Raw genomic sequence first — 23,880 nt, 5'->3', positions numbered from 1 at the left:
CCTGCTGAACTCCAATCGTTCTCGCCGCCTCCGAGGAGCGTTGATACATTTAGGAGTGGAAGGGGGGGAGGATAATGGGATTCCCAGCTGGTTGCCCCCACTGGATCGCTCCTGCCGGCACCCGGCTCTAATCCCGGGTCATTGATCGACGAGCGTGGTGCTTCTTGGTGCGTCTGGGCTTTGCACTGCCGCGATGACTGGGGGGGCGTTGTGGAAAGGATCAAAAGGAGCATAAATCAGGAACCAGACCAATCAGATCTCGTGGGTAAGGAAGAGGCCCCTGCATGTTGGGAATGAAGGTGGTTTATGCATCGATGCATCCCTTATTTTTAAAGTGCGTCTTCTGTCTGTCGATCATCCGTCATTCTTGGTCTTTGGGTGCGGTCGAGGACCGCGACCGAGCGTCGTTCAGCCGACTGCGATCAGACTTCCCTGCTCTTAGGTAGAATCTCTAGGTGTTGTAATTGCGCTGGGTGTCTCTGTCTTTTTGTGGCGCAGGCCTTGCAGTTTGTTTGGGTCTTGATCACAATCTCCTATGGTTGGGGCCGTTGTCATGCAAGACCACGGACTGGGCGTGTTTGAAGGAGGCAGTTTGAACACCTCCTTTATTACGTGGGCTTGCTGGAGGGTATAAGGAAACAGACGTCCCCCATCGTGCGCGCCGAGAGTACTACGTGTTTGGTGTTTGGTTGTATGTTTATGAACCATCATTCACCTTCGTTTGTGTCTTCTTTTGGCTTGTTTCGACGTTTAGAGTGTTTAATACCTACACCTACACAATTTAGCAGCTATACGAGTGAAGCTATCCCGAACGCTTGAATTTCCACATCCGTGAGAATCCACAGCTACACACCAGTTCATTTCGCCAGCAGCAAGGGAATTGGGGAAGAAATAGAAACTATCTCACGATACTGAGAAAGATACTGAGAAAGCACAAAGCGAAAATGACGGGCGCAAACAGAATCAGAGGCCTCATGGGCAAAGGCGCCCCGCCAACACCAACCTTCTTCTCCATCGTCCGCGTCGCCGTCCTCGTCCTCTCGCTCGCCGTCCTCGCCGCGTGCGCGTACTGTTTGTCGCTACTGGGCTCCTACTCGAGCAGCTATACCGGCCCGCCTGGCTTCATGCTCTTTGTGGTATGTTTCCTGCCTCCAGTTCCCCCCCTTCCACCCGTCGACCCCACAGAAAAGACATACCTCAAGAAGTTACTTACTGACCGCACTCAACGTCATTCAGTCCCTCTTCACCCTCCTCGTCCTAGGCGGCGCCATGATCGTCGAGCACTTCGCAGCACACCTCTACTTCCGCATCGCTGTCCTCATTGGTTACGGCACGAATTGCCTGTTTTGGCTCTCGGGCTGGGCGTGGTCTGCGAGTATCGCGGCGTTATTTTTGGGAGACACGTGTGTGCAGGGGACGTGTTTTGGGCCTACGACGGAGGAGAAGAGGTACGGGGGTAGTATGGCTGGTGCTGCTGCCGTTGGGGCCGTGAATTGGTAAGTCTTCTTTTTTCTTTTGTCCTGGGTTGTGGACTGTGTTGTGGTGTTTGACGATTGATTTGCTAATGTGATGGTTTTAGGGTTCTGATGACGATTGTGCTGTTTTACTACATCAAGGGATGTCTTTCTGACCCGGATTGCTATGGTGTCTCGACGGGCCATGGGTCGGAGATGGGGAGTGTCAAGGCTGAGAGCAAGTCGAGGTCTCAGCCTTCCGTCAACGAGCCGTGAGCCCGGCAGTGTGCAAGTAATAAAGTTGCAAAGAAGCTTGACGAAGTTCGAGTTGGGTCATTATGAGAAGGGGAAGATTCGCAATAATCTCTGCTCGAATTGGATCTTGACTTGATAATGAATGGAGTTCTTTGGTTTAAATGGAGGTAATTGCACGACTGCTGTTCCTGCCCGGTTCTTCTCAGACGGTTCTGGAGAGGAGGTATGATATGAGATTTCAATGGTTTGATGAGAGATACCACTGGCTATCATTAGTAGCTAATTTTATTTGCGTGAACTCGAACTCCTGCAGTTGAGAACTTGAACGTGAGATTTTTCCCATTGCCCCTACCTTCCGTGTGGCCAGAAATATGGTTCGAACGAATTCTTCACAACCGGACATGCTTCGGCTGCCTTGGATGCCACTTGAGCACTACTTACATCTGTCTTGCTTCCTGTTCCTCTTCGACTTCCTCACGAGACCACTGGGAGGCTTCTTTTACATGGCAGGCAAGCTGGTTCCACTCCGCCACGAAGCCCATGGCAACATTACTTGAAGTGGTCCGCTCAGGTTCCCCAACATCCCTTGCGTTCGAAACAAGCGGCAAGTTCGAATGCTCCTGTCCAAGGACTCAACAAGAGACACAGGTTCATGTATGTATGCCGTCTCTTGGGAATCACCGCGTATCATCTCGATTAATCTGAATCAGTAATATTGAGTTGAGAGCTAAGCAGAAAACAAACAGGTAACGCCTTGAACTGGGTATCAAACTCCTGGGGCCTCTGTACAAATACAGTACTTTTTCAAATAGCCCCGAAAGTCCATTCTCTTCGCTAAAGCAAAACTCGCAGAAGGAGCAAAGCATGAACAAGGAATCCTCTCAAAAAGCCAGCCCACGAAATCTCATTCCTCGTCCATTCATAATCCAACAGCGCCCACGGAAACGACATCCCAATTCCTTCTTCTCGTCAGGAAAACTCTCTCTCTTCAACGCTTCCTCTTAGCCGGCACCGCCTTGGGCGTCCCAGGCGCCACCTCCCCCACATCCTGAAAGAAGTCCAACGCATCAATCCGATAATCCGCCGCCAAAGCCTCCTTGGCCACCGCCGGCAAATACCCCCAACCGCTAGGATCCGCGCCAGCAGCAATAGCCTTGGCCTTCCAGTACCGACACTCCGCCTTGGCGAAACTCGCCTCCTCGGCGCGGAGCACGGCGGCCCGGTCACGTCGGTTCCGGCTGCGCATCGCGGCGACGTTATTGCGGTCTTTGAGGTTGCGTAGGCGCGCGGCTGCGAGGTGGTTGTTGTAGGCCATCGCTTCCTGGCGTCGGGAGCATCCTTCGGTGCCGAGGGAGGCGTCGATCTTGATGAATTTGCCGAGGGCCGGTTGAGGGGGCAGGGAGATGATTTCGGGTGCGAGGGGGGCGGCGCGGATTTTGTAGATTTTGGTGGTGGCGGAGGAGGAGGGGGTGGAGGTGAGGAGGTCGTGGTTCTTTACGCGCGGGGAGGGAGGGGGGAGGGTTGTGTGCGTGTTGGTTGAGAAGAGGTGTTTGATTTCGGTTTCGCGGCGGGTGCGTTCTTCGAGGGTTGTGTAGAGGGGCACTTGGAGGTGGGCTGTCAGGAGAGAGGAGACTGTTCCCGGGAGGTTGTTGGGGGAAAAGAGGGTTAGGTGGTATGGGGGTTCGACGTCGGGTGTTGTTGAGCGGGGAGAGAGTTGGAGGGGCTTTGGAGCGCGAGAGCGGAGGCGCTTGGAGGGTGGTCCCATGGCCTCGTTCTGGGGCTGTTGAGGAGGAGGAGGAGGAGGAGGAGGAGGTTGGGTGTAGGCGTTGGCCATGGGTTGCTGGTAAGGGGGGCTGCTGTACGGAGACTGGTATGGTGGCGGCTGGAAGTTATTGCTGCATGGCGACTGGTACTGAGAATGAGGAGGATTGTGTGGTTGCTGGTACTCGTTGAGGCCGAAGAGAGGTATATCGTTGAGGAAGCTGTCCTTGAAGAGGTATGGATCCCGGGTATTATCGAGATCCAGGAACTGGCTGTAGGGGCCGGCCATGACGAAGTTGTTGAGCAGTATTTGCGACGTATTTTGAGAATAGTGAAGACTTTCGGGTTGTTGAAGTTCTGAGAAGCAAGTTCGTAGGCTGGTGACTGATCGTGGTGTTTGCTCTGGACGATTTGAGTCACGATGCCACGTAGGAAGAAGTGGATGGTGTTTGCTGGTTAAGTAGTATCCAGATACTACCTTGACTAGCGTCAGTGAAAAAAAAGAGAACGGACTTGATCAAAGTAAGGAAGCGGTTTGACTGAATTGAAGGGTGGCAAGCAAAATATCGTGGTGAGTGGGTGAATGGGGGGGATTTATATGGATAGGGGGAGAGGGCGGTTGTTCGGTCGTTCGACAGCCTATTCAGAGGCCGCCCATTTGACGCCTTTACGCGAGCAAACAATATGAGATGAATGATCACGCAGTTACAAAAGAATTGGCAAAAGTGATTCTGGGCCTTCGCCTAAGCAAACACGTGAGTCGAGAAGTTGAGATGACGGGGCAGCGGATCACGGGGTCGGCACGGCGATCGTGAGAGCTGGAGGGAGGTTTTGAGAGTCATTTTGGCAGTTTGGCGGTGTTAAATCACATGTGAACTGGTTAGGAGCGACCATAGTTATGTTGTGAATTGATGTATTTCAGGAGCAGAGAATGGCAGTTTTGAAGACAGGGGCAGGTTGCTGGAAGGTATCGTGGCACATGTCCAGTGTAATATGTTGTGAATCTTGAGCTTGGCAAAGACCTGGCGAACTGGTTATGCGCAATCATTGGAGATATATTGTGAACCCTACAACTAGTATCTAATATCTGCCCCAGAGCTTGAGTATGTTTATTTACTGTGCTTTTCTTCGCGTCTCTTCCAGTTTGTGCCTGCTTGACATTGACCGACGTTGCGAAAAGGTCCGGCCACATCCGGGATATGTGGGGCCGATCCAGTACGGGAGCCGGTCCGGGTTCCTCTTTGAGATGTTTTCTCAAGACAAAGACATATCGCCAGAATTCCATATTTCTCAGAAACGTACCTGGATGACCACGATGAAAGTCGGAATTTTTTTTTGTTTGAATAAAATTGTCATGTAATTGTATTCCTCATCTAGATAAGCCGGTTGAACAGACTCTTATTATACCAAGTCAAACGCTCCCACTGGATATTCCCGTCGGCCGTGTTCAGGCTCGATCTGTTGTCATGCAATGCAACCCCCCCAAAAACGCCGCGAATACAAGCCCTCTCTGGCCGGCAAGGCTGTGAAGCTTGCCCATCTTTTCAACAAATGCGCCCCTCAAAGTATACGCCAAGCGAAACCTTCTATAGCTTGCTCTTCTGGACATCCTCCATCTCTTTGAGAATGTAGTCGTTGAACTCCTCGGCGTTATCCAGGTAAAGGTGGTGACCCGCCTTCGACACCTCAATAACCTTTGCCGAGCCATTCTCCCTCCTCTTCTCTTCCTCAGTCCCGTTCAGCAGTGCCTGCAACCTAGCCTGCTTCAGCTTCTCGGCCGCTGCGACACCACCCTTCTTGTCCATCCAGTCGCTCTCGCCGTACATCATGACAATAGGGATGCCCGTCTCCTTGAACTTCTCGCCCGTGCTCTTCTCAATGACCTGGCGGCCGACGCCGTCTATCCTGTTGACCATGGGACTGCGGGCAAACGCGCCGGGGGCGAGGATGTACGGCAGGGCGTACTCGCCGCTGCCGCGCTGGCGGAAGATGGAGAAGGCGTAGTCGTGTAGCGTCTGGGACTCTTCTTGCGGCAGGTGATTGAAGCGGCGGGAGGTCCAGCCAGAGACGAAACGGGGGCCGAGAGGGCCGGTGAAGCGGACGATGCTGAAGGGGGAAACGTTTGCGTCCCAGAGCCAGACGAGCCAGCCTGGGAGTGGGCGCTTCGGTGTGTTGGGCGCGTTGGTCTTGTTGTTTCGTGATCCGACTGTGTTTTGGCCGTTGCTGGTGATTTCGTTTTGATCCTGTGTGAATTCGTTCTGGAGGGTCGATTCTTCGGGCTCGGGCATGGCTGCGTTGACCGCGTAGGGGTCCTCGGGGATTCCGACGGGCGAGGCGAGGATGAGCTTCTTCAGGTGGCCGGGGTACTTAAGCGCGTAGGCGATGGAGAGGTATCCACCGAGGGAGTGGCCGACGAGGGTGAACTTGTCAATGTTGCGCTTCTTGCGCCACTCCTCGAGGGCATCGATGAACCAGGCCTCGGCCTCGGCAGTCTTGCCCTCCTGGTCCTTGGCGGTGACCTTGAATGGCGGTCTCGTGGAGTTGCCCATGCCGAGCATATCAAGGGCGTAAAGCTTCCATCCCTTGGGGCGGGAAAGGGGCTCAAAGTTCTTGTAGAAGAAGCCGAGGCCGGCGCCGTAGCCGTGAACGATGACGAGGTTGTTGTCGACCTCCTCGCCGACGCGCTCGATGGAGTATTCGTTCAAGGCACGGTTCTTGCCGGAGAGCTCGACCATTTGGGACTTCCATACGCGCTGGCCAAAGGGGTCTGGTTTGGTCGAGTCGAGGGAGGCGTTTTCGCGGGCTTCTTTGAGGTAAGGGATGTGTGACAGGACGTTGCGTTCGGCCATTTGCGGAGTTACACTTGTCCACTGCGGAATTTTTGTTAGCCATGTTACGCTACGATCCAAGGGAATTTGTTCATCTGCTTACCCATTGATAGACGGCATCTTTGTATCCCAAGGGGAAGTAGGTTCCTGGGGGACGAGTCGTCGCATTGGGAGCGGCGGGGGGTGCGGCGGCGGCAGCCATGGTTTGGTGGGATCGGCGAGGGACGGAGTCTTCAGAAGAGGCCCGTATGCTGGGAGCAGGAGATTTGACGGTTGCAGAGGACGATGTAAGCAGTGAGGAAGCAAGTTTGAGTCGCGACCCGTTCACTATAGAAGAAGCAGTTTGTTGGTGTATCATGCCGGGTGTTGCTGTGGGTGGTGGCGACGGGGGCCAACCGTCTATATACAAAAGTCGCAAAATAAAGTACGGGTAGCGTAAGGCGTCAGTTCAGTGTGGCCGCGGGCGGCGGAGGTGTGTGTGCGGAGCGCGGATGTTCTGAAACTTGCGACGACTCATCAGTCAGCAAAGAATGCGGACCGGGGCTGTAGTCTGTACGGAGCGGGATAGATAGATCCAGTAAACGCCGGGTTAGCAATCCTTCCAAGTCTAGGCAGGCGCAGTAACAAAAAAGAGACGGAGACACAGTTGTGCAAACAGTGGTGACGCGGAGATGTGGCAGAGGGGTGGACAAAAGATGACGGTGGGCGCGGATTGGAACTTTGGGGGTGGTGGGCAAGCCGTAAAGCTGCGAAAGGTGGCAGGGGAGGGTTCGATGAGAGAGAGACAAGCCAGGCGCCCCGGCCGGAATGTCAACGGCTCCGTAAAAAACCGACAAGCTTGTTGAGCAGTTGAGTGACAGGGGCATAAGCAGGCAGGGCAGGGGTCATTGTGTGAGGAACATGAGAAAGAATTGGCACCAAGGGGGAAACAACGTGCGCCCCAGAAGCGGGATGCGGATCGGTTCATGGACTTAGCACTCGGAGTTTGGCGGGTAGAAGAGTGGGGGCAGCTGTTGCATTGAGCCGTGTCGGCGGTAAGAGAAAAAACAAGCCTCCGATGTCCCGGTGGACATGTGGCTGGCCTTTTAGAAATTCGTAGATGGCCCAGTCAGATGATGCGTTCAAGGCTGTGGTCTGGAGCTGACGGTGCAATTTTACTCCAGAACCTTACGCAATCAACGAGACGCTTACTCGATGTAGGCAACAATCTGAATGGGGGCTGAAATAGCATCGTGGATTCGTGGCCAGATCATGACCATACAATTTTGGACAGGATCTGGCATCTGGTGTATCCGTATGCTGTCAATATTTGCATGAGACCTGCATGGAGCAAGTATCCGTAATTGAGTTCAGTGAAGAAGAGACGAAACTTCCTTCTCTAGCTTGTCGAATATGTTTCAACTGTGAGGCCCAAAAACAAAGCATGGACGAGCAAAACATCTTTTCTCGCAATGTCTCCCACATGATGAGGCAGCAACTCAAGATGCACTCAGGGTCTTTGCGAATTGTGTGGGAAAACGGTGGAAATGAGCTTTTCGCGACGAGCCAGAGCCGAGCAACCCTGTGCTCTATAGGAGCCCTGCATATCCCTGAGCAGCTCATTACGGAGTAGCCTTGGCTCTTCAAGCCGACAGGGCTTGATTTAATATGAAGCAGTCCATCGTCAATGAAAGTCTTCAACCGATTTGCACGTGTCGAGAGCTCTCCCTGCTCAGCTCCCCAACAAGCCTTATCGCAATCGCAATCGCTTATCGCCCTGGTCCCGACACCCCGCGCTCGGGCCACCCCGCCTCTCTTCCCTATGACGTCCCACTGTCCACACCTGCCGCCAGACGGAGCGGAATTTCCACCCCCAGCCCGCCAGTTGAAGCACAACCCGGCCGGCCTGGATTGACATCTGACCACCGACAGATTCCAGTTCCGCCCTTGCTTCTCGAACACCAGCAGAACGCACACACGCAGAAGCTCCCATTCCCAAGGGCAGTGCAGCTTAAGCAGCCTTATTTGCTTGTTGCTCACTCCTTTCTGCACCTGCGCTCCGTCCACCTGCAGCTTCGCATCATCCTCCCCGCCCCCGAGCATTGCGCATGTCTACAGACCGCTGCTAACTGCGGCTGCCGAGGCCCCCTCCAATTATCAATTCCCCGTTCCGAAGCGACCTGACCGCCACATCACCACCGAAAAGCTATAACCCCCCTCCGAGCGACGAGAGGTCTCCTTACCGCAACGATGGCCGACGAGCTTGACTCGCTCGTCAAGGGCGCCCCGCCTCCGGGCAAGGAGCCCAAGGCCGCCGTCGGCACCACCGGCGTCGTCCCGGACTCTGGCAAGCAAGGCGACCCGTTGATACACACACCTAGCTCCCCGTCCATGATCTACCTGAACCTCCTCATCCTCGAGGCCTCTCTTCGCGCGCAGTACCTGGAGCTTCGCGCGCGCCGCCGCCATCATACGTTCTTTTTCACCTTACTGACCGCATGGATCAGCGGTTTTGGTTACGCCCTCTTCTTCGCCCCGCGCGAGGATGGCCGTGGCGTTGGTGGCTCCGTATACTGGGGCGTCGAGACATTCGAGAAGATTTGCCTTATGGGAGGCGTCATGACCGCGATATTGGTATGGGCTACAGGAATATGGGAGCGAGGTATCAGGTGGCCACGCCGATGGTTCGCCATCTCCAACAGAGGCCTTCGAGGGTTCAATTCTAAGCTAGTCATTATCCGACGACCTTGGTGGGCCGAGTTTCTCTCCACCATTGGATTCTTCCTGACCTACGGACTGTTCTCCCACACCGCCAGCTCGTCCTACCGCTACGTCGAACCATCCATCCTGCGCGAAGTCGAAAAGGAGCTGAGCCTCACAGCGGACAGCCACCCAACGCTACCAGTCCTGCTCGAAGACGAAGAGAAAGGAGGCCACGAGGAGGATCTCGCGCCGGGCGGAGACTACGTTAAGCTTCTCCTGCTCGCGAAGCCGTTCACGCCTACATTTAGAGAAAACTGGGAAATCTACCGCACCGAATACTGGGAAAAGGAGAACGAGCGCCGCGCCCTCATCCAGAAGAAGCTCGCAGCACGCGACCGTCAAGTGGCCAAGCAGCGGTGGGGCATGTTCTGGTGGCTGCCGTGGCACCGCATCGACAAGGCCGGCCCGCCGCCCGCGCGCCAGCAGTCGCCCGAGAAGACGACGATGCACCCCCGCGCCGCCGCCATTGAGCGAGAGCACCGACGCCGTAGTAGCACTACCAGCGCGCACCGCCGAAGCTCGACGAGCTCGAATCGTAGCCTCGCGCCATCTGTGGCCGCGACTAGTGATGACGGTGATGGTACCGTTAGTAGGAAGGCTAGCACCGGGTCCAATGCGTCGGAGAAGCGGAGGAAGAAGACGTTGACGAAGGCGAAGCGCCCCAACATTGAATCGAGGTCCGTCACGCCTGATATCTCGTCGCCGTTGGCGAGGGAGGGAAGTATCAGTCGTGGGGATAGCGGTTCCGGTGCCGAGTCTGTGGCGGAGAGGTCGTTGAGGCACTCTTCGTCCAAGGCTAGTATCAGCTCGTCCATCAATTCGTTTCGGGAGAAGCAGCGGAAGGCCAGCGAGTCGTGATTGCATGGGATTATAATGTACTTTACGAAGCGAAGAAGCGAACAGATGATCAATGAACATGGTACACATGCATTACTACTGCTAATGATTCCCTAAGGTACCTCATGCTTTTTGTTCTTACTGCTGGCCACCTCAGCCTACCTCAGGGGGGCTACCTGATGAGTAATGCTTGGATGAATATGAGGCCTGAACACATGATCTATCTTATCTGGCATTATCAATCGCCATTAGTCTGGATCTCCTTTTCGTCTCAGCAGCGGTCGTTTGGTCCTTGGCTCCTGCCTGAGCTCTTTGCGCCTTCCTCTGTCACTTGCCCCAGGTCCTGCCTCCAAGATTCTCTCCCTCTCTCCTTCCCGCAAATACGCCCTTCAGATTATTTATCAGTCAGATCGGAAGAACGCGCACTCGTCCCTACCTCCCGTCTGCCTAAGATAGGTGCTCGGCTCCACTTCTACCCTGACCCGGCACTCTGGCTTGACCTAATGCCTTCCTCTCAGCCGATCTTACAACCTTCCATCTTTCCCTTCTTCTACCTTTCCCTTTTCCCCCCACCTATCTCTCACTATCCCACTCCATCACCAGGCGGCCGGCCCTCCAAGGCATTACTTCAAAAAAAAAAAAATCTTTCTATTTCAATGACCTACAGCTATGGAACATTCCTTTTAATACATTGGAGTCATTGACACGTCTTCCATGTCCTCAAAGCATCTCAACGCAGTTTACTTCCAACAGAGCAACATTGATCTTTTTCGCCTGTCGAGTAGGATTGTCAATCCTGGGCACCAGTCATCGAATTGTTCGAACCTTCCCCTTCCACCCCATCTGACGAACGCGAGAGGATGGGTCCGATGCCACGTGACGAGCTCAACCGCCGTGGTCAGGGGGGCTGGGCAACCTGGCACGAGTGATATCTCTTCTCTACGAAACTACCTACCTAATGTGAGTACAATTCAACGTTCTTTCCCTTTGATGACAACCGATACTCATCATCTGCCACAGTACCTAGGTATCTACCTACCTTATGGAGGAGAGGAATACGGCCAAGAGGACTCAGCTGGAATCTGGGTCTCTTGCTCTTTCCCAAGTCTTCTGTCCGTATGTCTACGTACCATGGGGTTCCTAATCGTACCTGCTGTTCTGGCAGAGTACATGAGTACGTCCCTGATAACACCATCGATTCGGTAAGGAACCAAGCACAGCAACCGCCTTCTTCTTTCCTGTTCTGACTTGAAGCAGCTGCCAGAAGACAAGCAGATGACCTCTCCTCTATCGCCACTCCATCCCACGTCTTCTGTAGACTTCTCTCGCTTCTCTTCTCACCTCTTCTCGGGACGAAAGTCTTCTCTCTATTCTCGATTCCCAACATCTTTCTCACCAAAGCTTCCCTAACAAAAATGGCTCCTATCAGACGTAAGTCTTTCAGCCTCTGGTGCTCCTCCTGGTCGTCACTCACTCAATTCCAGAGAACCCCCAGCTTGCTCTGAAAACCGTCAAGCGTAAGGTTGCTGTTCGACCTGCCAAACGACCTGTCAACCGACTTGTTCGAAAGCGAGTACCTCCAATCGGTTCTTGGTCTCGTCCGATTGTTCTTGGCAACATCTCTACTCTGGATGGATCTCAATCCAGTCCAATTGTCATTGAAGACCATCCTGAACTTGATGGTTCCATTTCCAAGCCCATTGAGCTTGAAGACGACTCTGGTGACGAAGGAACTAGTTCCAATCCCATTGTGCTCGTGGATGACCCTGGTGATGGATTGGACCAAGGTGCCTTCATCGTCAGGCTGCAGATGATCACCGTATTAGAGGAATGGGTATTTCTCCATCATGCTGATTAAAAGTCCAACGGTAAGTTTCTTCAATTTTCTTTAGTCATATCACCTCTTCTGTCATCATCGTTGCTCACATGTGTAATAACAGACTGTTGACTACGGACTCAAAGCCGCCATCTCATTCGAAGTCATCCACCTGACAAATCGAAACCACCTGCATCTGATGTGGAGACCAGGCCAGCTTTCTTCTTTTGGACTCAAGGTTATCTCCTTCCATTATGGAATCGAGCCCATCCGTATTTGATTTGGACGACTCGCCGTGCCAGGACGTGGACTGGGAGAAGACGCAAGGGATCTCGCAGGAACCTTCAAGTTGTATTATAGTTATTTAGTTCTCGAAGCAATGAAACGAGGAGTTGAACAAAGAAAGACCCAAATACTCTGACTAGTAACCCCTCATTGCATGGCTTCAACTGCAAGCAAGCATGACACGTCACATATGTTCATGCATCAGCTGCTTGGCTGCGACTAGGAGCTTTCACATAGCTCTACGTTGAAGTCAAAACTGCAGTTGAGCGATGGATTCTATTCACGTCTGGGTTGCAAAAATGGAAATGAGAAGGACTATTGGTGTAAACACCAAGAAACCGCCCGTTCGAATGTGGTTCAAGTTATGGCCATGTATCGTGACCTTCTTCTTTCCTAAAGGCTTGCTTTGGTCGGATGGGACAGGAAAGGTCCTGGTGATGGTGGTGAAAGGTGCTTTCTCGTGGGATGGAATGGTATGCTTCACACTGAACGATCCGAGCGAGATGAAAATTGAGGAGGAAGTTGAGAGTTCGCCGTAGAGCGACGACGCGGTGGATTCCAACTTGTCAGGTTCGGGTTCGAGAGGAGAGAAACAGCTATCTACACCTCCAGTTGCAAGTTTCTTTTTTGGCTGGAGCGCGATGGCCGCTGCATAGTCTAGCTCAAAGCTCATCGGCAGAACCAAAAGCCATCAGCTTCTCGTCCAACCATTGCTCCACTCTCCCAGTCCAATCCCAGATAATGACTTCCTCTCCTCCAGCACCCGTCGTGAAGTTCCCATGAAAAGCGCCAACATGGACCCCCTTCAACCTCGGAAACTTCTTCCTTACAATCTTCCCAGCCAATTCCGTGGCCGCAAGATCGCAAACCATGTCACTGCGCCAATATTCGGCTCCTCTTTCGCTCATGTGCGCGTTATCGCACTCCGGCCCCCCTGGAGAGCCGAGGTCTAGTTTCGCGGCCCGCGGGAGGTAAAGCCGTGTGAGATTGGAAAGAAGAGACAGTGATTCTGCAAGGTCCTGCGTTGCAATATGCGGTGATTAGCAAGACATGAAGAATCAACCGTCGAGGGATGGCGGATGGACAAGAGGCAAAAAAAAAGGTATTTACCCACAGTTCGTCCCCCGGGAATCTACCGATTCTGATAAGCCGCATTGGAACACCTATATGGAGCTCCTCAGTGTGAGGTGCATATTGAACGATGACTATGGAGTTTTTGATTAGTCTTGAGCTGAATTTGACATGGGAGCTCCCGCGTCTCAGATACTCACAATCAGTCATTGTGTCCATCCAATCGACCGTGTCCCATAACAAGCTTCCTCAGACTTTTGGCTCTCCTAGCGGCCGCAAACCACGCCTCATCCCTCACGTACCCCTCTTCTCCCCAGACAAATCCATCGCGTGTCGCTTCAAGTGAGGTCAGTGAAGGGCAAGCGTCAACGAGCCACGGCGCATTCATGCTCGTTACCAAGTGCTTCACACCAGGCAACCGCGTCCCGTCCTCGATAAAGAACTTTCCGATGGCAGTATTCTCGTCGGCTCCCCGTATCAACCAATCGATCGTACTCAAGTTCTTCATCTTCCCCATCACCTCGGAGAACAGCGCCGGTACGGGCTTTGGGAGAGGCGTCGATCTCGCGCCGGCGTGGTCCCAGGTATCGCTCAGGGTCTGCCACCTCAATTCGACCGTTAAGTCACCAACTTCGGCAAGTGCCCTCGGGCACGCCTTTATCTCCTCGAGTTTATTGCGAACATTCTTCCAGCCGTAGCGGCTCACGCCGGCGCGGTGATTGTTGATCTCGAGCTGGTGGAACAGATCCGCTGGTACCTCGAGGCCCTCGCGCACATTCGCGCTCTCATCTCCGTCAGCAACGCCATCCTGATAATAGTTATCGTCGGCCGAGAGCGTATAAATGAACGTTGTCACGTCCGGAAGACTGGAAAGTTCGTGGGCATGGGTGGTGAGCCATGGATGACCCGTGTCAAGAACGAATTGAGGAACGCGCGAGGTTACACTGCTGCTGCTGCTGCTGCCTAGCCATGAGGAGACGAGTGGGACCTGGAAAGACGGGAGATCCCAAGCTGACGCGAGGCCCTGGAAAAGGAAACAAAAAAAAGAGGAGGGAAGCTGTAGTGAGTACTTTCATGATGTTTTTTGGTCGCTTCGGAGTCGTCTGAAGGGTTAGTAGAACGATTCGTTTATTGATAGCTCGGTTGCTCAAAGCTTGGGGCAGGGAGCGCTTATATACTTATCTAGACCCATGTAAACGTAGATGCAATTCAGTCTGCCTGGCATCAAACTTTAGCTTTGGGAATGGGAACACGTTGTCTGGAAAGGTCTACGTAATTTTGAAGCCGAGGGGCAAATCCATGAAACATAGGAGATGGATGCTGTCGATCGCATCGCAGGGTGCTAAATTAGCCGTGTCAAGCAAACCACGAACACAGCCAATAGTTCCCAGGTCAGGACGCGTGGCCTTTTTTTTCTATTATGACTCACAGATAAGAGGTCTCGTCACAGGCAGTACCCAAATGCGTTGAATAGAAAGACACAAATCATTGCAATGGATATCTCAAACACAATCCGGGCATTGGCGAGGCCACCTTGCCTCATCCAGTGCCCCGGCCCATTACTTTCCCTCCTAAATCAAAGTTCTAACAATTGCAATCGCCACCTCCATTATCATCCAAGACGCAAAGAGCTGCGCCGAGCTCCTTGTCGTACCTGGGTGATAGCTCATAGCCTGCAAAGTCGCGTCGTAAAGAGCGTAAGGGTATCATAACCAAAAAAAAGAGCAGCGTCCCCCATTAGATATGCACAGTTGCCCAAATAAATACCCGCCAAATGATGCCAATTACTCGTCAGTCTTAGGGAGTGTCGTGAAGTCGTTGTAACAAAACCGAATCACAAGTCTCATCTCAATAAAACGCCAAATATGATGATGGTCCTGGACCTCGGGAAGGAATGTGTGGAATGAAACGATGAACTTTTACCGCCAATTGTATAAACCCACGAAGAGAAATGTTATGCAGTGTTCAGAAGGATTGAATGCGAATTAGAGGAGTAGAAGAACCATAAGCGGCGCCAGTACGGCGAATATGGTTGAGATAGCGGGCTTCGCTGCTGCGGCTGTGACGGGGCCTGTCGTAGTGGTGCTTGGAGAAGACGCAGTCGAGGATGGTGCCGAGGTTCCAGACGTTGAGACTATAGCTCCGCCAGTGGCTGTGGATGCAGATCCGGCCTTAGTGCTTGAAGTGGCAGACCCGGACTCTGAAGGGCTTGAGGCGGATGGACTTGAGCCGGCACCGCTTGTCGCTGTCCCGGATGGCACTGATGATGCTGACGATGAACTTGTCGCGTGAGGCAATGACTCGCTTGCTGAAACACCCGGTTGGCTTGAAGCGCTTGACGCGCTCGCAGAACTTGAAGCAACTGTAGTACCTGAGGCACTCGGAGCACTAGACGCACTTGGAGAACCCGAGGCTTGGCTTCCGGTCGACGTGGAAGTTCCAGCAGAAGTTGAACCAGTCGAACTGGCATCAGATGTCGCTGCTGAAGGGCTAGAAGTCACTGCGGTGGTTCCTGAGCTAATTGTCGTTGCGGAAGTCGTGTCAGATGGCGTGGAAGAGACCGAAGGGCTGGAGCTGGATACCGACTGGGAGCTTTCTGCCGCGCTGGTAGTCGAGAGTGTAGAAGACGCTACTGCGCTCGTGCTAGGGGACGGCGTGGGAGTCGGAGTGGACATAGGAGTGGTAGACACATCCGCAGTGGTGGTTGTGGTTGAGCCTGGAATAGGGACGGCCGAGATATCACTTGAACCAGCCCCTTGGCTTGCTGTCGTGAGTGTAGCGGTGCCGCTTGCTTGACTCTGGGGTGGCAGCACAGTTGCAGTGGACGAAGTCTGCGGCGCTTCGCCGGTGCAGTAAACTAGCCACTGCTGGAACTGCGGTTCGATGTAGACACGTAGGGTACCCTTATTCTCGGAGGGGTCGTTTTCATTCACGCACTGCCTGCAAGCATCGAGATTTGCATTAAAGGCAGAGCCCGGTTCGCAAATCTGAGGGTTCTTGCCGACGGTCTGGACCTCGATGTAAACATTGTTACAATTGTCGAAACAAATAGCAGGGGCGATCGTAACATCCCGCTTGCTGAACGAAGCACGACGCTCGTAGGTCTTACCCTCCTGTTTATGCTTGTAGGCATGTTTACCAATCTCAGCGGAGGATGTAGGAGCAGGGGAAGATGTGATTGTGGGTTGAGCAGTTGGAGGAAAGTGAGTGAGCTCTGTGGCTGAAGCCCAGTTGCCAGTCGTGATTGTCGTTCTCTTGTGTCCCTTTTTACCCTTCACCTTGGAAACGATGACTTCGTACTCAAAGATGCTAAAGGGAAGACCAAAGGCATTCGGATTTAGGTTGAAGTATCCCTCGTTCACTGGGTAGTAACCTGTCTCGTTCTCCTTCCAATTTGCCAGAGTGACAGGCGGTGCTGGAATACAATTCTGCGGGGCGCAGACATAGCTATCTGCCGGCGGGTCTGCCCATAGGTTGCAACCAGCGGGCTTGGGAGGGTTACAGACATATCCAGGTTGACAGCCCCATGTCAGATTTGACTTGGGATTGTACTCGACCGTAGGGTTCAGTCCGGGGGTGTTTGACGGGGCAGGACAAGCCGTTATCTCTGTGACCGGTGGCAAGGTAAAGGTGACGGGAGGCAACGACAAGGTCGAGACGACGGTAGATGTCGGCCCTGGGACGATGCTGGTTATTATCGAACCGCCTTGAGTGATGGTCAAAGTCGACGCGGGCGCAGTCTCGACGACAGTGGTTACAACCGTTGAACCAGGCAGAGTCGTCACAGAGGGAGGTAGAGTGATTGTGTTCACTTGGGTGCTGACTAGAGTCAATGTAGTTCCGGGCAAGGTGATTGTCGTTAGCTCGCCTGCAACGGTCGAAATTACAGTCGATCCGGGAAGAGTGATGGTTGCAGGAGGAGGTGCGACGGTGATGGCGTTAGTGACTCCCGGCAGAGTAATCGTAGATGCTGGCAAGGTGAGGGTTGTAATTTCGCCGGCAACTGTTGTGATGACCGTTTCCGGAGGCGAGGTTTTCGTGACTGTTCGAGTGACCGGATAGGAAGAAACTACCGTTCTCACAGAAGTCTCCACGACAGTCGAGTAGAACGTCTCTCGAATCGTTCTATCGCTGGTAAATGTTATCGGTACAGTCACTGGATAGCTTCTCGAAAAAGTGAGGGTTTCAAACAGAGTTGTTGAGACGAAGACGGTCGTCAAAGAAGTCAAATATTCTGTCTTTTTGTCCGTAATAGTTGCGGTTGCCGTTGCGGTTGCCGTTTGTACTTCTGTGTAAGACGCAGTGATGGTCACTGGTGAAGTGTAGGTAACAAGACTGGTGAAAGTTGAGACCAAATAGGAAGTCTTGGTGATTGTGTGATCCGAGGTAATAGTGTACGGGATGCTTGTTGTATAGACGAGGGTCGAGATGAGTGTAGTCGTTGATACCTGAATGGCCGTTCGAGTCACAGGCTGAGTGACTATTGCGGTTCGCTCTTTGGTTTCAAAGATCGTTGTTGGCTGTTTCTGAGTCTCTCTGATGGTATCCGTAAAGTAGTAGGTCTTCAAAGTCGTGTACGTGGTGGTGACGTATTGAGTCTTGCTTGAGACTACAGTCGTTGGAATGATCTCAGTCGAAACAACAGTAGAGATTAGAGTTGAGACGGAAGTTTTGATCCGAGTAGCGGTAACCTCTCGCGTCTGCGTGACTTGCTGCGTCTCGACGGAGGGAGGAAGCTGAACCGTCTGCTTCTGCGTCTGTACGATTGTGGTGGGAACTGGGACTAGTTCCGTGACCTTTGTCGTGCTCGTTTTCCAAATTGTGGTCGTCGTTGTCCGGCAGACTTGCTGGGGAGTCCGCTTCCTGCCATATTCGCCTCCGTATGTTGGCACAGCGGAGATGGTCGGGCTAGGCGCATCTATAGGATCGCAACTAAGGCGAGTTAGCCCGTTTTATCCCATACTTGACCGCACCATGTGATAGATGGAACAGAGATCAATGAGGCGCTCAGATATGTAGAATGGCAAGTCATGGACCTGTGATCCGTCTGCCCCCCGAATTTCGTCCCGGCCCCTATTCCTCGTCTCTCTTCAATAAAGCACCTTTGTCGGATTGAGAAGGCGGCGACGACCTTGGGGTCGTTGAACAGGAGACAGAAGAGAATAAGAAGCCGGACATGTTTGGTGCATTGGAAATGATCGGGATATTGGCGGCTCTGACTTGTCCAAGGCAAGGATATTCGCGGGGAGTTTCTTATACTTACAGAGCCACCGTAGTAGTCACGGGGTAAGAGGAAACCTTCACAATCGTCTTTGTCTCGTAATCTGTGGTAGTGAAGGCTTGCGTGGTGTATACGGTCTCTTTGGAGACGATCGTGAGACTGCTTGGAGTCAGTTGGGCTCTAGAGATGTCGTCTTCGGGATTCCCTAAAAGAAGGGGGCTCACGTGGAAACAACCGGCTTCTCAACGGTCAAGGTCGAGATCTGCTTTTCGGTAACAGTCGAGACCTCTTTCTCGGTAACGGTCGAAACCTGCTTCTCGGTAATGGTGACGGTCTTTCCCCAAGGGCACTTCGAGGCCCAGTGGCTGCAGTCATCGGTGTCGGTGCCATAGTCTGGCGTTTTCTTGTCGGCGCTGGTGGTTGTGGGAGCGGGCTGGGCCTCAACTGAAGAAGCTGGTTCCGCAACGGGCTCCTTGGTAGCTGAGACCGAGGGCGTCGCCGCCGGTCCCGACGAGGACTGAGGCTCAGGCGAAGGAGATGGCGAGGGTGAAGGCTCAGGTGAAGCCGATGATGAGGCTTCTGGCAGAGGTGAAACCGAGTATGCGCCAGACGGGTCAGAATGCGAATCGTTCTGTCTCGCAAACACCGCTCCGCCGTCTTGTGCCGTGACACTGACGGCCAAGGCCCACAAGGCCAGGAGTGATGTCCAACGCATTGCCGTGAGCTTCTGACGAACGAGAGACTATGGTATCCCGAGTGCCCAGTATCAATGCAGCATACAAGCTGGCCGCGTTGCGACAATGGACTAACGAGTGTGGGAGAGCCGCAGGTCGAAGCTGAACACACATGAACGAGTGCCAGTTGGGGATTGGGGGCAGAACAGGCTCAAAGAAGATGATGATGGTACCTGGGGGCTCATATGTATGTACAATGGGGAGACGGGAGGCTGAAGAGCTGAGTTGGCAAGGCAGCCTTACCTGAGCTCAGGATCAGACTGAGGAGGACTCCCGTCAACAGCAGGATGAGGTTCCCCGCAAGCACTAGCCAGAGAGAGCAATCCGTACCTCGTAAGCTACCGGTACGTAGCGCAATGTCTGTTCCGCGGGACCTCCGTCCGAGATGGTGTTGGCAAATGTGGGCGATCTATGGGCTCGGCATCTCGCCAGCTCAACTCTCGAGGTAAGGAGGGAGGGTGTTGGCTAAGTAAACAGGACAATTGAGAGGCAAGAACACAGGATGACGAAGGAACCCAACCACATGGGGAGCTAAGCTCTAGACCAGTCGCCTCTCGTGTGTCGATGTGCCACATACTGGAGGGGTGTGCCTCGGACGGCAGTCGGAGCAAATGGAGATGATATTCTCTGCCATGAGGCTTCGCTTGACTGCCATTGGCGAATGCAGGATCGGGACGAGCGCAATGGAGCACAAAAGGCGAGAGAGCCGATGAATGTGGAACACTAGAGGAGGGGTGTGACGGCCCACTTGGACCCTAGTCCGACCTGCAGAGATGACGGCAGGGATATTGACCGTGGTTGGCAAGCTGTTTCCTTGAAAGGCAGGCGGAGGCCATATGAACGGTCAAAGAGGTCGCTACAACAACGGCAAACGGGTCCGGGTCCAAGGAGAGAGATGTGATCCTCGTGACTTGGCTGCTTGGGTACGCGTCCCGGGAAGACTTGGCCATGCAGCTTACAGAAAGATTCTCCCGTAGGCCAAGTTCAAGATGCGTGACGCAAAATCGTTGCGGGAATCTTGCGGCAGCATCAGTGGATACCATATTCGGAAGATATGGCCTGACTGTGTAAGCCTAATTTACGTTGGCGAGGCGGGGAAACTCGACGGGACCCCAGGTGAGAGAACAGTCTGAGAAAAGACAGAAAGGCCGAAAATCTGAATTGAAGAATAAGGTAGGGTAAGACAGATGGATCTCAGAGGGAGCTACGCACAGGTTGCCGGACTTCGTCCCATCTGCGCCTGAGCCACATGAAGTGAGGTTGGGCGGCCGTGGGGCGGCATCGGCCGACCGTTACTGTCGTCCTTGGGTTGGGAGGAGGCGGGTGGCATTGGCAAGGGCCAAGACCGATGCAAACATAAGGAACTTTTGCTCAGATGGGGGCCCTGAGTGGTTGGCTTTTGCTCCTCTTGCGCAAGATTTGACCGTCGAGCTGCACGCCAGGGTCGAACACTCGAAGCTGTGTGCAATATTGCCTCGTTGAATGGGCCCAGGTCTTGAACACCAAAAGGTGGTGGAGACGGCAAGCAACGTAACGGGCAGACTTCCGTAACTTTAAAGCCTAGGCATGTCCGGGAAGCGGGAGGGTGGCAGGCATGCGGGATGCGAAGCGCCTGCAACTGTCGAGGTCCGGCATGGGGAAGGAGATTGAAGATCATCGACCCAGATATGCAGACGATATTGCTTTCGGATAGCCAGGTAAGACGAAAACTAGGTTGGTCGAGTGACTGCTCGTGGCAAAGAATATAAACATGAACCGAAAACCCGATCAATGTGCAAATGAGAAAAGCTGGGAAGCAACTTCCGCCTGCCCCTTGCGGATACTCGGTCGTCGGTGCCAGAGCAACGATCTTGCCATCTTGGTTTCTGAGAGAGTGATTGCCCGGTCGATTGCAGCGGGTGAGACCGAAAAGAAACCCGGGTAGTACAGCAGGTGCCACTGGTGAACCTTGCAGCATGATCCAAGAGTGTGAATGGATGACGATCTTGTCCAGACTTCGTGTCTCTAGAGCCGTGTGATTATTGATTCGATGGCGGGTTTCATGGTACCACCTTGGAAGAACACCCGAATCAAAAAAAAACCCTAAGTCATGAGCAGGAGATGCTTCTCATCCTCACAGAGTTGTTTCCATCTCTGCGGTCGTATTGCCGACGAGCAGGAAGCTGCGACTGAGAGAGCCAGCCAGCCCGAACAGCTTCTCACAGCGAGATACTTCAGTTCGATTGAAGGATTGAGACTTGATTCCAGCAGGGATCTGATCCTTGGCCGTGTCTTTGATTACGGTACACCTGTCAAGCTCTGCAAGGCTTGAGTGCTCGCGTTGAAGAGGGGATATTTCTGCTCGCCACCGCCCACATTGTGCAATCCTCGTGTAGTCGTATGTGATCTGAGTGGCTAGACCGAGAAATACTGAAGCCTGATGAGAAAATGTGAGTGAGCATGAGGGGAGGTCCGGAGGTGTCAGCACAGAAGGATGAGATGACTAGGGACAAGGGGGATGAGTGAGTGAATGAGTGATTGAGTTAGTGACAATAGAGATGAACTAAGGCGGAAGGAGGTTAGCTCAGGAACAGGGGAAACGTGCTCCCGCCCTATGGGAGGAACTGCTCGTGGTAGCCATGCCGTTTTGGGAGTAGCTTGATGACCTAAGCTTGAAGAGGGAAAGAGGGGTAAATGGGCAACAGTGGGTCGCTTCCGTCTGTGCTTATCCACACTTCAAGCCTTCCCAAAGTAGAAGCTGTGATTGGCTTGGATGTTCATTACCTCATCAGCGCTAAACCATATTGACTTAGCTGCCACTCCACCTTCCCTCGTCGCCGTTTGGTACTCCGTACTTTATTTCGTTTCCACCTTTCTCTCTTCACCTCGCGGTCCGCCAACAGATGTTTCCGTCCACCGGTCAAGTCGGCATCGTGAATGTAGGCTACAACTCCGCTTCTAATAAGGTATTGGAACCAGAAATACTCCGTACCGCCTGGAGTCATCTCGTTGTCTACTCGTTCGCCGCCTTCTATCTTACCCTGAGCCCCGTCAGAATCCGACACGCCATCTGATAATGCGACGTTGTGCGCCTCCAGAGGCTCAGACACCACCATCTTTCTCACCGACAGACGATATTACAAGGATCAGTCTTACTTGGTCAATCCCACAGGGCTGACACCGTCATCTTTCCTCCCCATTCAATGAGCCGTTCTCTTTATCCGTGCCTGCTCTGGGAGGCTGGAGACTCGAACGAAGAGCTCATCCGAACGTCCTTGTCCCCGATCCTGGCCTGCTCCCGCAGCTTCAACTGTGCTGGTCCCATCCAGACCCCGCAGGTCCAACTTGGCGACCCGTCTATTGACTGACTTGCAGATGCTTAACCCCTGTAATGGCCACTGCCACCACACCATTTCCTATGCAAGCTGATGCCGGGACCGCTGCACCAACGTGGTAATCAGAGGCACAGACAGCATGTTGCTGCGTCCAACATGCTTTTAGAATTTTTCTCCCGCTTACGCACCTACTCGTAGTTTGCCTTCTCGAACCATATCACATTTCTCCAAGTGGTGTCCCGCTGGAACCGCAAGTTTATCCGGAATATCGACGAGTCACCTGGCCTCGGCTTCCTTACCACTATGAGTAAAGACACGGCTTTTTGCTTACAATAAGGTTCACCAAGCTTTGCAACAACTGGGAGCAAATACCACAGGAGCAAACTGTGAACTGGAATTTCTCCCTGCGGCGTGTCTTTGTTATCTCGTCCGACTCGCAACGTAGGTATTATTTGGCTTGTCTTTGTTGTCCGCCTGGTCTTGCGAGGCTTGTGGTGCTGGACGGTGTGTGCACCGTATGCCAAGAACACCGTATTGCTTGCCTATATGGTGGTCCTGCTGCTGTTGTGTTCCAGGTCGCAGCCTGCTTGCAACACACCTTTAGTTTCTGTGGTTGTGCAGTTTGCCTTCGTCTCGAACATCGATACGAGTTTAAGACCTTTCGGAACAACGCCTATGGCAATCAGAGGCTGTACTGGTGAGACAAGTGTCTTCCTCGGTCTCCTTGTTTCCTCCTGTGGTTCTTTGGCGTACATTCTGAGCTGAATGTAGCCATGGATCGTAAGAACGCTCTGAGTGGATGACGAGGCTGAGCACTTTCCAGTCAGCTGCAATATTCTCTACGGCAGACGAAGACATCCGTTGCCCCTCTCTACCCGCCAATCATTTTGTTGTATGTCTCCCATCCTCATGTGGACAGGTACGAGCTTCCCATCTGTGCAACTGGTCTTCCAAAGGACCGCCGAGCCCGGTCTAGAGTAGTGCCCGATGAGTTGCATACACCCATCTCTTCTTCTTCTACTCCGTACCCTCCTTGTTCACGCATGCCTCGAGTCAAAGTGGTCCAGCGACCCAGCCTTACATAGTTCTAGTGAGACCTCGGGCGAAATCCTCCAGTGGCAACCATCTTATCAGCTTTCCTGCCGACTTGTTGGCCCTGTCCGTGCTGTCTCATCCGGTTCCATCTCGTTGCCACCGTACCGGTCCGTCTTTTTGAGTACATGGAGAGAGCGATACTGCGGGGTCGATCGAAGTGTGTGTGTGCTCTCTCGACATCCGCCTCGAATATTCGACACCTTCTTCCAAACAAAGAGGTCAAATTCGCTGTTCCAGTGACATCCTCACTTAGTCATAGGCACGGTCAGCACTATCAGCCTCAATTCCCCTCCCCGGACTGGGTGCCCTTTTCTTCGCCAGTCATTCCCGCCGCAAGCCAGCCGGGCTTATGCTCCCCATACACTGACACTTTCCCACCACTGCTTTCGAGAAGGGTTGCCACCGTTCCTATTAACGCAGTGTGGTTCCCCAAATAAGCACCATAACCAGCCGCAATGCGCTGAGAC

At 53.3% G+C, this 23,880-nt stretch overlaps 8 protein-coding genes across 8 annotated transcripts; 3 read left to right on the top strand and 5 right to left on the bottom strand.

Annotated features, from left to right (window-relative positions):
• Positions 1 to 828: 828 nt before the first annotated feature.
• BDP55DRAFT_190699 (uncharacterized protein) lies at positions 829 to 1,839 on the top strand. The gene is made up of 3 exons (XM_060565875.1): positions 829 to 1,136; positions 1,237 to 1,496; positions 1,580 to 1,839. Exons 1-3 carry the CDS (start codon positions 945 to 947, stop codon positions 1,728 to 1,730), a joined length of 603 nt encoding a protein of 200 aa, XP_060428225.1. The 5' UTR covers positions 829 to 944; the 3' UTR covers positions 1,731 to 1,839.
• An 858-nt stretch (positions 1,840 to 2,697) lies between these two features.
• BDP55DRAFT_729973 (uncharacterized protein) lies at positions 2,698 to 3,759 on the bottom strand (the record flags this gene model as incomplete). The annotated part of the gene is made up of 1 exon (XM_060579638.1): positions 2,698 to 3,759. One exon carries the CDS (start codon positions 3,757 to 3,759, stop codon positions 2,698 to 2,700), a length of 1,062 nt encoding a protein of 353 aa, XP_060428224.1.
• Positions 3,760 to 5,056: 1,297 nt separating this feature from the next.
• On the bottom strand, positions 5,057 to 6,500 carry BDP55DRAFT_554887 (putative alpha/beta hydrolase; the record flags this gene model as incomplete). Its single annotated transcript, XM_060569435.1, has 2 exons — positions 5,057 to 6,340; positions 6,402 to 6,500. The coding sequence occupies 2 exons, from the start codon at positions 6,498 to 6,500 to the stop codon at positions 5,057 to 5,059; spliced, it is 1,383 nt and encodes a 460-aa protein (XP_060428223.1).
• A 1,617-nt stretch (positions 6,501 to 8,117) lies between these two features.
• On the top strand, positions 8,118 to 10,084 carry BDP55DRAFT_668160 (Spo7-like protein-domain-containing protein). The gene has a single exon (XM_060575216.1). It carries the CDS (start codon positions 8,528 to 8,530, stop codon positions 9,896 to 9,898), a length of 1,371 nt encoding a protein of 456 aa, XP_060428222.1. The 5' UTR covers positions 8,118 to 8,527; the 3' UTR covers positions 9,899 to 10,084.
• Positions 10,085 to 11,292: 1,208 nt separating this feature from the next.
• On the top strand, positions 11,293 to 11,973 carry BDP55DRAFT_729970 (uncharacterized protein; the record flags this gene model as incomplete). The annotated part of the gene is made up of 3 exons (XM_060579637.1): positions 11,293 to 11,308; positions 11,362 to 11,711; positions 11,818 to 11,973. 3 exons carry the CDS (start codon positions 11,293 to 11,295, stop codon positions 11,971 to 11,973), a joined length of 522 nt encoding a protein of 173 aa, XP_060428221.1.
• Positions 11,974 to 12,378: 405 nt separating this feature from the next.
• On the bottom strand, positions 12,379 to 14,125 carry BDP55DRAFT_746720 (uncharacterized protein; the record flags this gene model as incomplete). The annotated part of the gene is made up of 4 exons (XM_060580559.1): positions 12,379 to 12,997; positions 13,089 to 13,209; positions 13,352 to 14,037; positions 14,066 to 14,125. The coding sequence occupies 4 exons, from the start codon at positions 14,123 to 14,125 to the stop codon at positions 12,641 to 12,643; spliced, it is 1,224 nt and encodes a 407-aa protein (XP_060428220.1). The 3' UTR covers positions 12,379 to 12,640.
• Positions 14,126 to 15,034: 909 nt separating this feature from the next.
• BDP55DRAFT_554882 (uncharacterized protein) lies at positions 15,035 to 16,981 on the bottom strand (the record flags this gene model as incomplete). The annotated part of the gene is made up of 1 exon (XM_060569434.1): positions 15,035 to 16,981. A coding segment is annotated over one exon (1,947 nt), but the record flags the coding sequence as incomplete, so codon positions are not given.
• Positions 16,982 to 19,828: 2,847 nt separating this feature from the next.
• On the bottom strand, positions 19,829 to 21,212 carry BDP55DRAFT_190579 (uncharacterized protein). Its single transcript, XM_060565874.1, has 2 exons — positions 20,217 to 21,212; positions 19,829 to 20,160 (listed from the first exon to the last, which is right to left on the bottom strand). Exons 1-2 carry the CDS (start codon positions 20,959 to 20,961, stop codon positions 20,078 to 20,080), a joined length of 828 nt encoding a protein of 275 aa, XP_060428218.1. The 5' UTR covers positions 20,962 to 21,212; the 3' UTR covers positions 19,829 to 20,077.
• Positions 21,213 to 23,880: the final 2,668 nt, after the last annotated feature.

This window comes from Colletotrichum godetiae (assembly GCF_030913485.1).
Source record: "Colletotrichum godetiae strain CBS 193.32 chromosome Unknown BDP55scaffold_27, whole genome shotgun sequence".
In the NCBI taxonomy this organism is placed as follows: Eukaryota; Fungi; Ascomycota; class Sordariomycetes; order Glomerellales; family Glomerellaceae; genus Colletotrichum; species Colletotrichum godetiae.
The sequence above is the reverse complement of the archived record's forward strand: the minus strand, read 5'-3'. Positions and strand labels throughout refer to the sequence as shown.